Source organism: Neolamprologus multifasciatus, chromosome 11, assembly GCF_963576455.1.
Source record: "Neolamprologus multifasciatus chromosome 11, fNeoMul1.2, whole genome shotgun sequence".
Taxonomy (NCBI): domain Eukaryota; kingdom Metazoa; phylum Chordata; class Actinopteri; order Cichliformes; family Cichlidae; genus Neolamprologus; species Neolamprologus multifasciatus.
This window is the reverse complement of record NC_140449.1, coordinates 5,331,722-5,346,087: the sequence shown is the minus strand read 5'-3', so window position 1 is coordinate 5,346,087 and position 14,366 is coordinate 5,331,722. Positions and strand designations below refer to the sequence as shown.

At 40.2% G+C, this 14,366-nt stretch overlaps 1 protein-coding gene across 2 annotated transcripts in view; it reads right to left on the bottom strand.

Moving 5' to 3' along the window:
• tgfbr2b (transforming growth factor beta receptor 2b) overlaps window positions 1-2,002 on the bottom strand; it is a 42,080-nt gene extending 40,078 nt beyond the window's left edge. The window contains exon 1 of one of the 2 annotated variants that reach the window (XM_085178406.1): window positions 1,730-2,002. In XM_085178406.1, coding sequence (XP_085034532.1) covers window positions 1,730-1,814 — 85 coding nt within the window. In that variant the 5' untranslated portion in view covers window positions 1,815-2,002. The remainder of the gene's footprint in view (window positions 1-1,729) is intronic. The other variant, XM_085178408.1, reaches the window with a different exon arrangement.
• Between the last annotated feature and the right edge of the window lie 12,364 nt (window positions 2,003-14,366).

The window sequence follows — 14,366 nt, the reverse complement described above, 5'->3', positions numbered from 1 at the left end:
TTCCCTGCAGCGCTGTCACTGAAATGTGCAAAGACAACTGGCAGAAGGCAGCTCGGGGCCACATAACTGCCACAGCAGGCGGCTGGGCTCTCCCCCTTTGCTCCTGAAAGTTATCCTCCCACCTCTTTTAATCCACCCCTCACTCCACTTTGGCCCTAATCCTCTCATTCCTCCCTGTCTTTATCTTCCTCCTGTTTAACTCCCTCTCTCGGCCTCCCCTCTTCCTCCATCCCTCCTTCGTCTCTAAGAACCCGAACGCTCCAGTGAAGCGTGTTGAGAATGAAGACTTGACAAATATGGTTAAAAGGAATCAAAGGAGCATAACTCAGGCAGCTTAAAGTTATAGTTTCCATGCTTAAACGTAGTGCTGTGCACAAGAAATAGGAAATGCACAGTGACATCTGCCTCAACACAATGAAGATTCCCTGGAAATGAAGGAAAACGAAACCTTGTGAAATCCTGCTGAGTGGATTGTTATTGACATCAGTCGGAAGCAAAAAAAAAAAAAAAAAAAGTAGGAGAAGATAAAAAACAGTCCAGCTCTGCTGTTTGGATAACCAAAAATGTCAAGCTGGTCCAGTAGTGGAAGAGCAGTGAGGAGCTTCCTGCAGCTCAAGGAGCTCTGGAGGAATGGCATGGAATAAGTTTATGTGTGAGCTTGTGTCTTCATGTGGGTACAAGTTTGTATTTCTTCTTGCTCTTGTGTGCGTGTGTGTCTATTTGTGACACGTAATGCAGCAGGACCACACAGTCCTTGTGGTATGCGGGATTTCCAGGTTCAAAATAGGCTCCTGCTGTGGGAGGAGGGCAGGAACAAACAGGAGAGAGGGGGAGAAGGGAAGGAGAAGTGTAATGAGGACAACAAAATACACGACTCCAGTTTTCATCTTCTTGTCAACATTGTCACAGTTCAGCCAACCGCATGTCAACAAGGGGAAGTTTCTGTGGTTTACTGACATGACAGCTGTCATGGTGTCACAGATGGAAAGTGGCCAGATCTATTTAATTGGCATGTTGGGAGGGAAAGAAGCACTACTGCACTGCAAACAGCTAAAGAGAAAAGTCAAACTCCTAATGGATGAAAACATTTCTTCACTCTGATCAAAGTGAGGAACCGGAACACCCCAGAAGATGCACACATTTCTTTGCCTTTTAGCACTAACAGGTCTCCAGCTGACAGATTCCATAATGCTATTATAACTATTTAGTGCGTTTTACAAGAAACGTTAAACCTGTTCAGGCTGTATGCAAGCCTAAAATTGGTAGAGTGACCCTTTAAAGCCTTGACGTTATGGATGCGCAAGATCAGAAATGTGATTCTGTACAACACAGCTTACTTTTACACCATTATTTTCACACAGACACACACACACCTTTTATCATTGTTCCGAATCCCGTTTAAAATAATCGTTCGGTCTGCTAGAACCTGTGATCCTCAGCAGTGAAAGGTCTGACAGCGAGAGGGAAAGTTTTCTGAGGCGCTCTGTGGGTACGCTTCAGGCTGCACGGGCAGCAGAGCTGAGAAGCGTCTCTGCCCGCTCTGAGTCACCTGTTACACCTCGCTGCTCTGCGGAGAGCCACGCGAACAGCGCCAGAGAGAAAACTTTCCCCCGGCCCCCTTCAGCTCCAGAACTCTGAGTTCGCGTTAAATACGTTACATAGTGACATCAGAGCGCGTGCCAGCGAACAAGCAGAAAGTTTGTTAAAGTTCGGTGTTTGTGTAACTCACCGGCAGCCACGGGCTCCAGCAGCACAGATATGAGAAAGGCTGATAAAACTCCGCGGAAAGTTAGAGAGCAGCGGCGTGCCTTCATGATTCTGTGTCCCCCTGCCCGAGATTCTCAGTCACACGAACCGCGGAGTACAAGAGAGTCCAGGGAGTTGGCTTTGTGCGTCCGCTACGCTGTGCGCTCCACTCCGCTCAGCAGCTGGAGAGTCACTGCTGAACCATCCACACACACACACACACACACACACACACACACTCTCTCTCACACCGTTTATAAGCAAGCACACTCACTTTGCTCTGACAGGAAACCGGAGGAGGCAGGAGGGGCTCTCTCTCTCTCTCTCTCTCTCTCTCTCTCTCTCTCTCTGTGTGTGTGTGTGTGCGTGTAACCGCCTACCCAAATACTGGAAATCGGAACAGTAAACAAGTCATTACATATATTTAAATAGTGTGTGAGCTGTGAAACTTCGCCAGGAGATTTTCTGGAATTATACAGAACTGCCAGAAAGTTTACATTTAAAGATTGCAGGATTATTTTTGTGGATATTTTACATTCACAAATAAAAAACTTTTCTTCTTTCTTACAACATACAAAAAATACAGACATCTCTTTTTGGATCGCTATTTTGTAAGGGACACCATCTATATTATATGAGCATATGAGGATATTTGAATCAGTCACCCTTTATGCCACCTTATGATAAGACTGAAGAAACATATTTCCTTAATTTGAACTCTTTACAGTAGATGAGGTGCAAATACATTGGCTTAGTGCTACCCTTCAGCCTCCAAGTAGATGCACCTATGGTGTCAATTTGAAAAACCTAAGTAACTTCCCTCTGGCGCTTTGCATTCACAAGATTTTCAGAAAACTTGAGCTTTGACCTTGAGGTTGAGGTTGAGGTCACTGAGATTCAAACTCATTCACAAATTTTTAGAAGATGCATCTATGGTACAAATTTGAAAATCATACATCACCTCGTTCTCTAGTTATTCTGTTCACAAAGTCGGGTATCCATGCTGCCCGCCCACCCAGCGGTTGACAGCAATACCCCATCAGCCTCTTGTGGGTGACTGGTAAAAATGGAAATTACTGGTATAAACGACTACATCCATTTTATCCCCACGTATCCAGTTCTGGATCATAGGCGAGATGGTAAAATTGTAAATGGTCTGTATTTGTATAGCACTTTACTTAGTCCCTAAGGACCCAGAAGCGCTTTACACTACATTCATTCATTCATCCATTCATTCATACACTGGTGATGGCAGCTACATTGTAGCCACAGCTGCCCTGGGGCGCACTGACAGAGGTGAGGCTGTTGGACACTGGTGCCACCGGGCCCTCTGACAACCACCAGTAGGCAACGGGTGAAGTGTCTTGCCCAAGGACACAACGACCGAGACGATCAGGGTTCTGTAGATCTCCCCATTGTTTTAGGGAACATATTTCATTTTAAAGTAAGTTACAGGGCTTTCCCTGCCTTTCTAGATGGGTTCTATTTTACTAAAAACTATCTAATATCCCCATAGTTACGGATTTGTATAATTACAATATTAAAAAAAATACTCACACTGTATTTTAAAAGAAAATACATTAAGAAACAGATTATAGTAATTTATATTTCAAAAATGACAAAAATGCTCCTTTAACAGCAGCAAAATTATTATAGCTCGACAGTTTAGGTATTTACTTGGCTTTCTTTCTTACAAAGAGTGGATAGTCAAACAAATTGAATCATCATGAATGCATTATTTTATATTTATTGCTTAATTTATTTTGTCTTTTTTATTATAGCACTAGGAATAAATAATAAAGGAAGGTTTCTGGATCAGCAGCATGATGCTGATCTCTATGCATGAGGTCAGGAGAGAGGCATAACAGTGAGTATCACCTGTAACACATGGTGGAGGCTGTGTCATCACACAGAGTAAAACAGAAACTCCTTTAAGAAGTACCACCATGTTCATCGGGAGAGGTCAACACTGCACCAGGAAGGTACACCAGCTATCACATTATCTACACCACTTGTATGTATGCTGTCTAGATTGTATTCTTGCAGATAGAGTGGTCTTTTTTTTAGCTAGAAAGTTGTGTTTTGTTTGTTGTTTTGGCTTCAAAGACTCTGACTGACTCTGTTTCTGTGTTTTATTTTTGTCCTAATTGGTTAGTTTGCCTTAATCTTAGAATAAGTGGCGTTTTACTGACGTTAACTATGCAGTGATTAATAGTTTTTTTTTTTCACTTTGTGTTACACCCCATCCCAGATTACACCTTTGCATTAGTGGTATTGAAAATCTTGGAATTATGAATACAAAATAGTATTTCTTATCAGTGTCTAATTTTGATCACCTGCAAATAATCTGATTAGCATTTTTATTTTTTTGCAAGGGATTCAGTAAGAAATTATATAATATACATAACAATTCTGTGTCTTCTGAAGTGAAAAGTGTACCTTACCTTAGATATTTCCTGTCGGCTGAGGTTTTTCACTTCAGTCAGCATTTCAGTGCATTTTTTATGCAGCTATTAAAAGGGACAGCATTGATACTGTTGTGCACTGACTGTTATAAAAAGACTAAACCGACTGTAAGACCCACATCGTACTAGGTAGGTAATAGTTACTAAACAGAGACTTCCTGTTGTAATCTCTGTTGCAGATGTTTATGTTGTCCATTCTCATCAGGGCTGGAGTGTGTATGCATAAGTTCAATAAAAAATAACTTTTTGGAGTCTCTATCTTCTGCTATGGAGCTTCAACAGAGTCTAGTCATCAAATAGTGTATCACTCAAACTCTGTATTTCATGTCATCACATAAATCGTGTTCAGTTCAAATGATCTCACCTTTTTGAAATAAGTGACTGTGTAGTTGCCATTTCCAGTAAAGAACAAGATTCTTTTTTGGTGGTTAGGTTTACACTTTGCCTTTCGACCCTTCCCTCTAGCCTGTGGAGGAGGTGGTAACACCTTGCATGGTTTCAGAGCACCAGGTTCTGAAACCATTGCTGAGAGCTAAAACAACTTGTTTCAGACAGTGGATGAACTGAGCAGCTGCAACAAGGCCCAGCATAATACAAGCAAGGAGTATTTGGTACTGTGAGTCATGCAGACCTTTTCTAGAGTCCATAAGCAAAACTATGGAACTGGAAATGAGCATTGTAAACTCATTATGAGCACAATATTTGAGAAGATGTTCTGAGATTATTTCACAACTGCATGTCTGTATGTCCAACTCATGCTATTAGATGAAAGATTAACATACGCACACACACACACACACACACACACACACACACACACACACACACACACACACACACACACACACACACACACACTTCACAATAATAGTTTCAGTTAAGTAACCAAAACTGACTGACTATGAAACTTTAAAATGAATGTATTCATATGGCAAGACCGGAACACTGAGCTGTCTGTGTGTGTGTGTGCGAGACTGATGAGCTTTATGTGTGAGACTGATGAGCACGTCTGTCAGCTTTATTGCTGACAGACGTGTGGCACTGTTTGCAGCACAAACACTGAGCCCAGTGACAGAGAGGTAATGAAGCTGAGCCCATCTGTCTGCTCAATTGATGCTGCAAGTCTGAACATGCTGCTCTCTACCAACATTGGAACCGAGCCTTACAGTCTCCAGAGTCTCACAGCCCCCCTCTCGACCCCTCTTCTCTACCAGTGCTCCAGAGTCTTGCTCCTAAAGCCACAGGTCAGGGCCCAGCGAGCCTTTGGTTTTGAGATCCCACGAGACAGCAATAGTAGAATATGTTTTATAGGCAGAAGGTACAAATACAGTGAGTTTCCCTTAATGTCTAAAAATAGATTTTTTTTCCTCTCTTTGTTTTAGTTAGTGGGAATTTCCTGGGTTTTTAACCAGAATCCTATTTTGGTATGAGAATTCTGGCCAGCAGTCTGTTCTCTTGTATTGCTGTTTATTACACTATACTATTGTTTCATGTGTTTTAGACATCAGTATCTACTCCAAAACTGCAGTTGTTTGTGTTTTACGCATTCCTTTGTAAAAAGTCAGAAAATACGTTATATGACCTTTGGACTCAATTTTTTCTTTATGACCTCGTTCCAAAAATATTTTCCATAGTTTAAGTAATCATAGAAAGGCTTGATGCAGATCCAAACAATATTATGCAAACTTTCTGGATTGGGGGGGGGGGGGGGGGGGGTAAGGCAGGCAATCTTTTGATTTATACTAACTCTGTATATATTCTAGACAAACATCAATTAAGATATCTGATTTTTGCAGAGTCCCAACAGGCCACTGACAGCCACACCGGACATCCCATTCCATTATGCATAAACTGGCAAAGGATTGATGGTGGTGAATTTTATTGATCATTAATTGCTGGCAAGTAGGTGGGCTTTATTATGTCACTTTAAATTAATTCACTTCAGCTTCAAAACATTTACCTTTACATTGTAAGGTTAAGACTCAATAATATTAGAAAGAGACCATCACTTTCTAGACTTTTAAATGGAAAATCTAGAATAACAATAGTCTAGACTAGAAAGAATAAATGCATGAACTAGCTTTTTAGCGCTCTGAGACAGGATGTTTTCTAATTTTAGAGATACTGCACAAATACATGAAGATGGTCCTACATTTGTAGGAGCTGTACACTGAAGGACATATCCTGGTCAAAAACAACACCAAAATTCCTTTGTGTTTACTGGAGGCTAAGGTAGTGCTATCTAAAGTAAATACCTGTTTAGACACACTATTCTTAAGATTTTTAGGACCAAGTGCAATAACCTAAGTTTGGTATGAATTTAGAAACAGGACATTAGAGATCATCCAAGCCTTTATGTCTCTGGGGCAAGCTTTTTATTTATACTAACTCTGTATCCTCCTGAGAACCAGACTATTCATTTATGTCCTGTGTAATGGACATTTGTTCTTATTTTAGCTACCCTAAATCCTGATGTGCTAAATAGAGGACATCCTGAGCTTTCCATTAATATCTCATGTGTTTGGGTGGCTTCTTTTATCTCAGAAGAGGCAGGAAATCACAAAAAAGTTAAATGGGAAGATTCTTTTTTTCCTCTGTTCTCAGCAAGGTGTGTATTCTAGACGCAAATCAATTAATATACCTGACTTTTCATTCTAAAAGATCTACAACTAACACTAAGAACACAAGAGTGGAAAAAAGTCTGACTATGTGCAGACACCTCTTTAAGACATGCCTATTGTTTAACTAGTTGACGTATATCATCTGGTTTCATGGATAAATAAAGCTGAGTGTCGTCTACATAGTAATTAAAATGTATCCAGTGTTTGGTAATAATACTGTCCAAGGTATTGATCCTAGCATGGATGCCTGTAGACCTCTGATTAACCTTTGTCTGCAGGGAAGACTCCCCATTTACATGCACAAATTCAAGTATATTAAGTAGATATGCTTCCAGTTGTTGTAGAGCAATTCCTTTAACAACAATGATGTTTACTAATATCTGTAGTAAAATCAGTGGTTGGTGCTATCCAGTCTTTCACTGGAATCTAGCAGAGCAAGAACAGAAATGAGCCCACTGTCAGAGCCAGATCATTTGTAACTTTTAGTACTGTGCAAAAAAAAAAATTCCTAAAACCTGACTGAAATACTTGAAATGAACCATTCCTCTGCAAATGATTAGTTAACTGTTTTAAAAACTACCCCCATGTTGTAGACAACGGCAAATTGATGGTTTAGAGGAAAACCTTATTAAAGTTAACTCAGAAAGATTGAAAGAATAAAAGAGTTTAATGGCACATCTGTGGGATGGCTGTGAATATTTTTTTCTCCAGTGGTTAAAATTTAATCTGTCAAGAAATTCATGAAGTCAATGCTAGTTAACGTTAAATGAATACTCTGCTCGACACAGCTCTGAAGAGAAACTTGGGGCTGTTCATGTTTTTCCTGATTAATGAGAAATAGTCCTAGCTTTACAGGGGGCTTAAAAAAGGCGTAACACACTACTTTTCCAGATCAAACAAAGATTTTTTAAATGAGTCTAAATTACGCGTTATCTGCTTTGCCCTCTTTTTTTTAGAGGAACCACAGTAAGACTATTAATGTGATAATTGACGTCTGTGGGAGTAGCGTTGAGTTAGCTGTTCTGCATTGCATTGGCACATGGCATTGAGAAATCACTTTCTTAAACTTGGTTACAGCACTTCCAGATATACATCTTGTTCTGACCACCACAAGAGAAAGACCCAAATCCAGATGCCAATGTGCAAATAGCGATCAGATTCACAATTCTTTATTCTACACACTATTTTAAGAGATTACAGAGATTTCTTAAGAAAGAAAACTGAAGGTGCTGAAATTAGATTTAAAAGGCATACAAATAAGTTGATGAATATACTAAAATCTGGCAAGAAGGAATACTATAACAAGCAATTAGATAATAATACAAATAATATTAAAAGATTATGGGAAATACTGAACAGTGTTATAAAACGGGGGGCTAAACTAAACAACTATCAACTAAACAACTAAGTATTTCATTGATAATGACCATGAAGAATAGAATTTGTAACTGCTGGACCAAATTTAGCAGGAAAAATCACTGATCCTGGGAAAGCAGAGGAAAAACTGGATACCTCAATAGACAGAAATCCTTATTTAGTGTTCCTCACAGCTGTTGATGAAAATAGAAGTTTTTGAAAATGTTAAACAAAAAATAAATGTAAAAGTGAGAAATCCTTGGATTGTAAAGATGTTGATATGATAGTGGTTAAAAACATCATTGAGGCTATTTAAAAACCATTTACATCTATAATCTGTATCATTTCTGGCAACAAACACCATTTCACAAACTACAGGCCTGCTTCTTTGCGACCTCAGTTCTCAAAAATTCTTGAAAAACTGTTTAAGAACCGACTGGAAAAATGTACAGATAAACATAAACTACTCACAGAGAGTCAGTACGGGTTCATATCAAGCAGATCAACATCATTGGCACTACTAGATTCAATAGGATATATCACAAATTCCATAGACAAGCATATCACGGGAAAACATAGCTGTCTCAGAGATACGGCCTCCGCTTACTCGGATCATGGCACTAGTATAATATCTAAAATTCAGTTATCAGCCAGAGAGTCTGAAAACAAGGAAAACTGTATTTCCATGGAAACTAACTGTAGATAAAGCAATCGTGTCCTCTGAGATCACACGAGTGCATTCAGGCGAAGAGGTTATTTGTGGTAAATTGATTCCCAAGAAGTACAGTGATGTGTAGGATGAGTCAGTATGTGTAGGTGTCGGTGTGTTTAATCTCTTCAGTATTAATTCCAACTGTCATGTACAACAGGCCCAAAAAGCTCAATACCAAGCTGTACGTGATACTAAACGACAACACATTAAAACCTTATGTGGTTTCCAACAGAACAGATTCATCATGTTTTCCCAGTTTTCTGGACTGGGGAATTTTGGCAACAATGGAAACTTGGATGCAGATGGGACAGATTTTTTGGAGCGCTATTAAAAGAATATTTTGATTCATGTGGTATCTGTTTTTTTTCTTTTGCCCCAGGAGATTATAAGCAGATACGTTATGTTTAAGGACCTGGCACTGGGACAAAATCTAGCCCTGTAGTTCATTTGGATCCAGATCTGAATACTAATTTTGCTTTTCTCAGTAAAATTACACAAAAGCAATCAAAATGTTGAACCCCACACAGTCCGGTATGTACTGTACTGTTTTCTGAAGATCTACATATTTATATGAGTTGACTGGCATAATTACACTATTAATGAAAATATCAGAAACACAGTCTTCCCATGTTTTTGTAATACAGCCATGTTTTAACACTTTCCCTGTTCGAGTTCATGTTTTGACAACCCCCGTTCTAATAAAACAAATAAGAAAGACTCTGGTCTTTACAAGTTTCTCTTTGTTCACAGCCATTGACATGTCGAAGAGGTTAACACGTGAGGAGCGGATTGAAATTGTGTTGATATCTGGTGAATGCAGTAACCGGGTCATTGCAGCACATTTCAATGCAAGACACCCTACGAGACCACCCATCTCCCATGCTACAGTTAGAAAACTGCTTGCTAAGTTTTGTGAAACTAGTTCAGTATTGGATTTGCCAAAATGTGGACGCAAGAAAACTGTCACTAATGAAGAAACATCAGTGGCTGTCCTAGCTTCATTCAGCAAGAGCCCACAGCGTAGCACTCGCCGCATGTCACTGGAGAGTGGCGTTAGTCGGTACAACTAATGGACCCACTATCGTTGTACCGATAGTGGGTCCATTCTTCATCAATGGAAACCTCAAGCCCACTGGATATTTGAAATTGCTACATGATGATGTGTTTCCCTCTTTATGCACTGAAGCTGGCACGTTCCCTGAGTTTTTCCAGCAAGATGGTGCTGTGTAAAGAGTGGGAGAAGAGGGTTGCACTGACAATCCAACACAATGGGCAGCACATTGAACACTCATGAAAGAATAAAGTTACGTTGAAACCAAGCACACCATTGTTTTTCTTTTGACATTACCAATAAGTTTGATGTGTCACGTGGCCCTCTTCCTATTGAAAAAACAAAAGTTGTATCCAAGATGGCCGACTTCTAAATGGCCACCATGGTCACCACCCATCTTGAGGAGTTTTCCCCCTCACATATACTAATGTGCCACAAACAGGACTTTAATATCACCAACCATTCCCATGTTATTACGGTGTATCCATATAAGTGGCCCACCCTGTACAGTGTAATAGAGGCCAGAATTGTTGGTCCCAGCTACTCTCCCTTATCAGACTGTTGTGCAACCATAAGTGCATGCTTGCCAAGCAAGCTTTCAGAACAATTATGAGCACACTTTTTTATTTATACTAAATGTCAACATTGATTTAGATCCTTGTAACCCAATCCAGCCATTCTTTGCTCACATATGAATGTGTTCGAAATGCTTTCATGGTGACATTATGAGAGGAGGCCTTTTTCTTGAATATGGATTAGGTGAAGTCGACTGGGAAAGGGATTTCCCAGTGAAGGCAGAGTAGAAAAAAGATTGTGTATGTATGTTTCAGCTTATCTGAAAGATTCGGGCTTACATATTTATATTTTTAGGATCTGGTTTGTTTCTGCTTTGTTTTCTGCTACATGTTCTGTTGTAGTGCAGACCTTGCAGGAAGTATTCACCCCCTACCTCTCTGCCTGTGTGGGAGTTTGGTTTCTTACCACAGTGAGGGCGTGCAGTGTGTACTTTCACAGGAGAGAACGTGAATATTAAAAGGTTCTTTCCTGGTTAATTAAAATTTGTCTTCTTGTGTTTTCTAGACCTTTGCATATTTGGGAGAGTTTTTCCTTAAACTAGTCAAATCTCTAAGGATAGGGATTGTTACTTGCACTTCAAATTGCACAACACTTTAGCAATTTACATTAAAATATATAATATTTTACTTGATTTGTACTGTACTTAAATCCAGGATTTCCATGCTTTCACAACCAGCTGCTGCCACTTTGAGGCCTCCAATCATGTAAATAAATGCAAGTTTGACATTTTAACACTGAGCTTTCTTCCAAGCAGTGTCAAATTTCACTGACACAAGACTTGAAAATACTCCTGACATTTGGTTTTGAATGAAGGAGAAAACAATATTGTTGCTTTTCTAGGTTGGTTCCAGTTTGGATTATCAAGAATTTCAAACTTGACCATTTATTAAACAGCTTTTGTGGATGTCATCCTATTTGAGCAGCACATCATCAAGACCTGTAATTTGTGAGTACAAGAAAACAATTATTAGAATACAATGTGTTAAATTTGCTTAGAGAAGAGGGTCCAGCAGTAGATGAGAGGAATAGGGAAGGATTTGTCTGTGTGTTTTAGTTTGGCGTGTGTGTGTAATTGTTTAGAGTGAAAGGTATTTTATGGACATTGGGGGTCTGCCTGTCATAAAAGGAGACAGGAAGCTACAGTTGGGGATTGCTGATGCTTGTACCTTTAACAAAAACTCATAATTGTTATAAACTTAGAAGTAGGTTTGCAGGAGACTCTCCACCTTAAATGTAAATGTAAGACAACAAGAGGCCAATGGCCCAGTGGATGCAGAGTGGGGGTCTCAGTGTTTGTAATATGTTAACTCTGTTGTGTAAAGGAATTTGGTGTAGATTGAGTCCACAGAGACACACACACAGTGCTTTGACTGTTACGACGCACCCACACCTACATGCACACTCACTCACGTGCACTCACACATACACACAGGCACACACATACAGGCACTCATGTGCTCACGCATACACACACAGACACAGAGTTTGCAGCACACCATGGGGGTTTTCTGATAGGGTCGCTTCTACAAAACTGTGTTTCACAGACAAAGGAGTGAAGATCTGCAGAGGAACACCGGCCTTGCACGCCTCCCCTTCTAGAAGATGCATGCGTAAATGAAGATGAATAAAGATGAATAAAGGTTTTGTGAAAATGACTACTGAGTCCGGTGCCGTCTCTGGATGCCAGAGGAATAAAAAGAACTGGGGTGAAACTGATTTCGTAACAATTTCTAGTAGCTGAAAGCAGGTTGTGCATTATTGATTTAGGTCCAAATTTGGACAGATGGCAAGTGGACCCAGAGTAGGCAAGAGCCAAGTATGCTCACCCATAACATAGCATTCTGAAGCTTGTCCGTAATGCATCATCAGCCCCTCCAAGTCGCACAGTTGTAGCCTAGAGTCACTCCCCAGCAGAGACACCACCAGCAAGACTCTACCCCAACTTACCATCTAACTTTGCTATTCAGCCAAGCACATCATTCACTCTGTTGTTACGTATGGGAGCAAACACAAATCGATCTTTGTATCTTTGGTAGCATTTGCATCATTCTTTCATTCTAAATAAAATAGCTTGAAAAGTTCAGAATGAATTCTCATAAGAAGTTGCCGGGGTCTAGAGTGGGGTTATGTTAACAATCCATTAAAATCTGGCTTACATCCACAAAGGTCTTCAAGGTCGAAAACTTACACAAAGCCTTGTAACTTAGAAACTCTGATTCTTACAGGTGTGGTGTGTATTGTCAACATATTGAAAGAAGAGTATAACGAAATATGTTAATTTGGACCTCTGACCTCTTTTTCAAGGTAAAATATTTGTAGCAAGCATGTACTTGCATTTTTTCTGCAGTGTTGTCACACCACAAGCATATGATCTGTTTCCACTCTCTTACCAGACACTTACAGAAAATCTAAAAACATTTTTTGTTCTCTCTGGTTGAGATCTAGTGATCTTAAACAGGGCAGGTTTCTCTCGGAAGAAATATTTGGTTCGCTCCATTTACCCAGCCTCTGCTGACAGATGATGTACTCGGGCCGAAGGCTGGCAGCATCTGTGGTTCAGCTGAAGCCAAAACAGGTAGCTTTTCTAACTGACAGTTCTTTGTTTTTCTGTATGTGGTGTTTGTGGTTTGCTTTGCACAAAAAAGTGATCAAATGATCAGATAACCTAACATGCATGTCTTTAGACTGTGGGAGGAAGCTGGAGTATCTGGAGGCACAAACAGAAAATTTGGACCCTCTTTACTTGTATATGGTAATATAGTAAGCAGCTGTCGTTGTCAAATGTCAAATTCCACAGTTTATCTGTACTTGCTTCATGGCATACCAGTTTGCCTTGGAACACCATTTGCAAACCAGTGATACGACACTATACTATATAATAGATACCTATGGTGATTAACTTGTTTTCAGAGAAGCCAAAAGAGTTTGTAGAGTTGAGTAACATTTCAAAGAAAAACCCGCCCACAGGAAACTGCAGCTTATGTATTCATGTTGCCTGAAATGTGTGAGAGCTGCTACAAAGCGTTTTTTTAATCTTATACTAAATGTGAGGTGTGATGTGGGTGCCTTCAAATTGATTTGTAAAGTCCCTATTTGTGCTACTCATTATGCTACAACCATCACACTTGCACTCACTGACAGTTTCACAGCTACAATCCAACACTCGCACACATGTGTTGCTCATAACAGAAGCGACTGCAAATGAGTCAGATCCACCGGCCCCCTCTTTGTGTTAGTCTCTATCAACACACTTGCATTCCTTGAGGTCGTTATCGTTTGTCACCTAGGCAACCTACTCAACAAGTAGTGCCTTACTGACCCCTGGTTTTGAATAACGTCCTGTATCTGCTAGCTGAGGCTGTAATCCCTCAGAGCGATAGGCGCTCAGTGTTTCACTGCTCGCTCAAAAGGCAGCACACACTTACAATAATTCATAGCATTAACACTACTTTAACTAAAGCTATCAAAGAACACAGATGACCTTTGTTCACAGTAGCATGATGCAGAAATGTGTTTGTGTGTATGTGCATGTGCGCTCCAGGAAGTCCACCAGACTCTAGTTTGGAATGTTGAGAACAGCTGTGGACATGATCGAAAGAATTTACATAGAAACCTAAGCTCACAATGGTATCTGACACACACACACACACGCACACACACACACACACACACACACACACCCGCACACACACACACACACACACGCACGCACACACACACACACACACACACACACACCCGCACACACTTCACTGAGAACCATATCTAAAGGAAGCAGATGAATGATCTTAACATGGGGAGTGGGAACACAGGAGGACTCCTCGAAGTCCTAGGTTGGT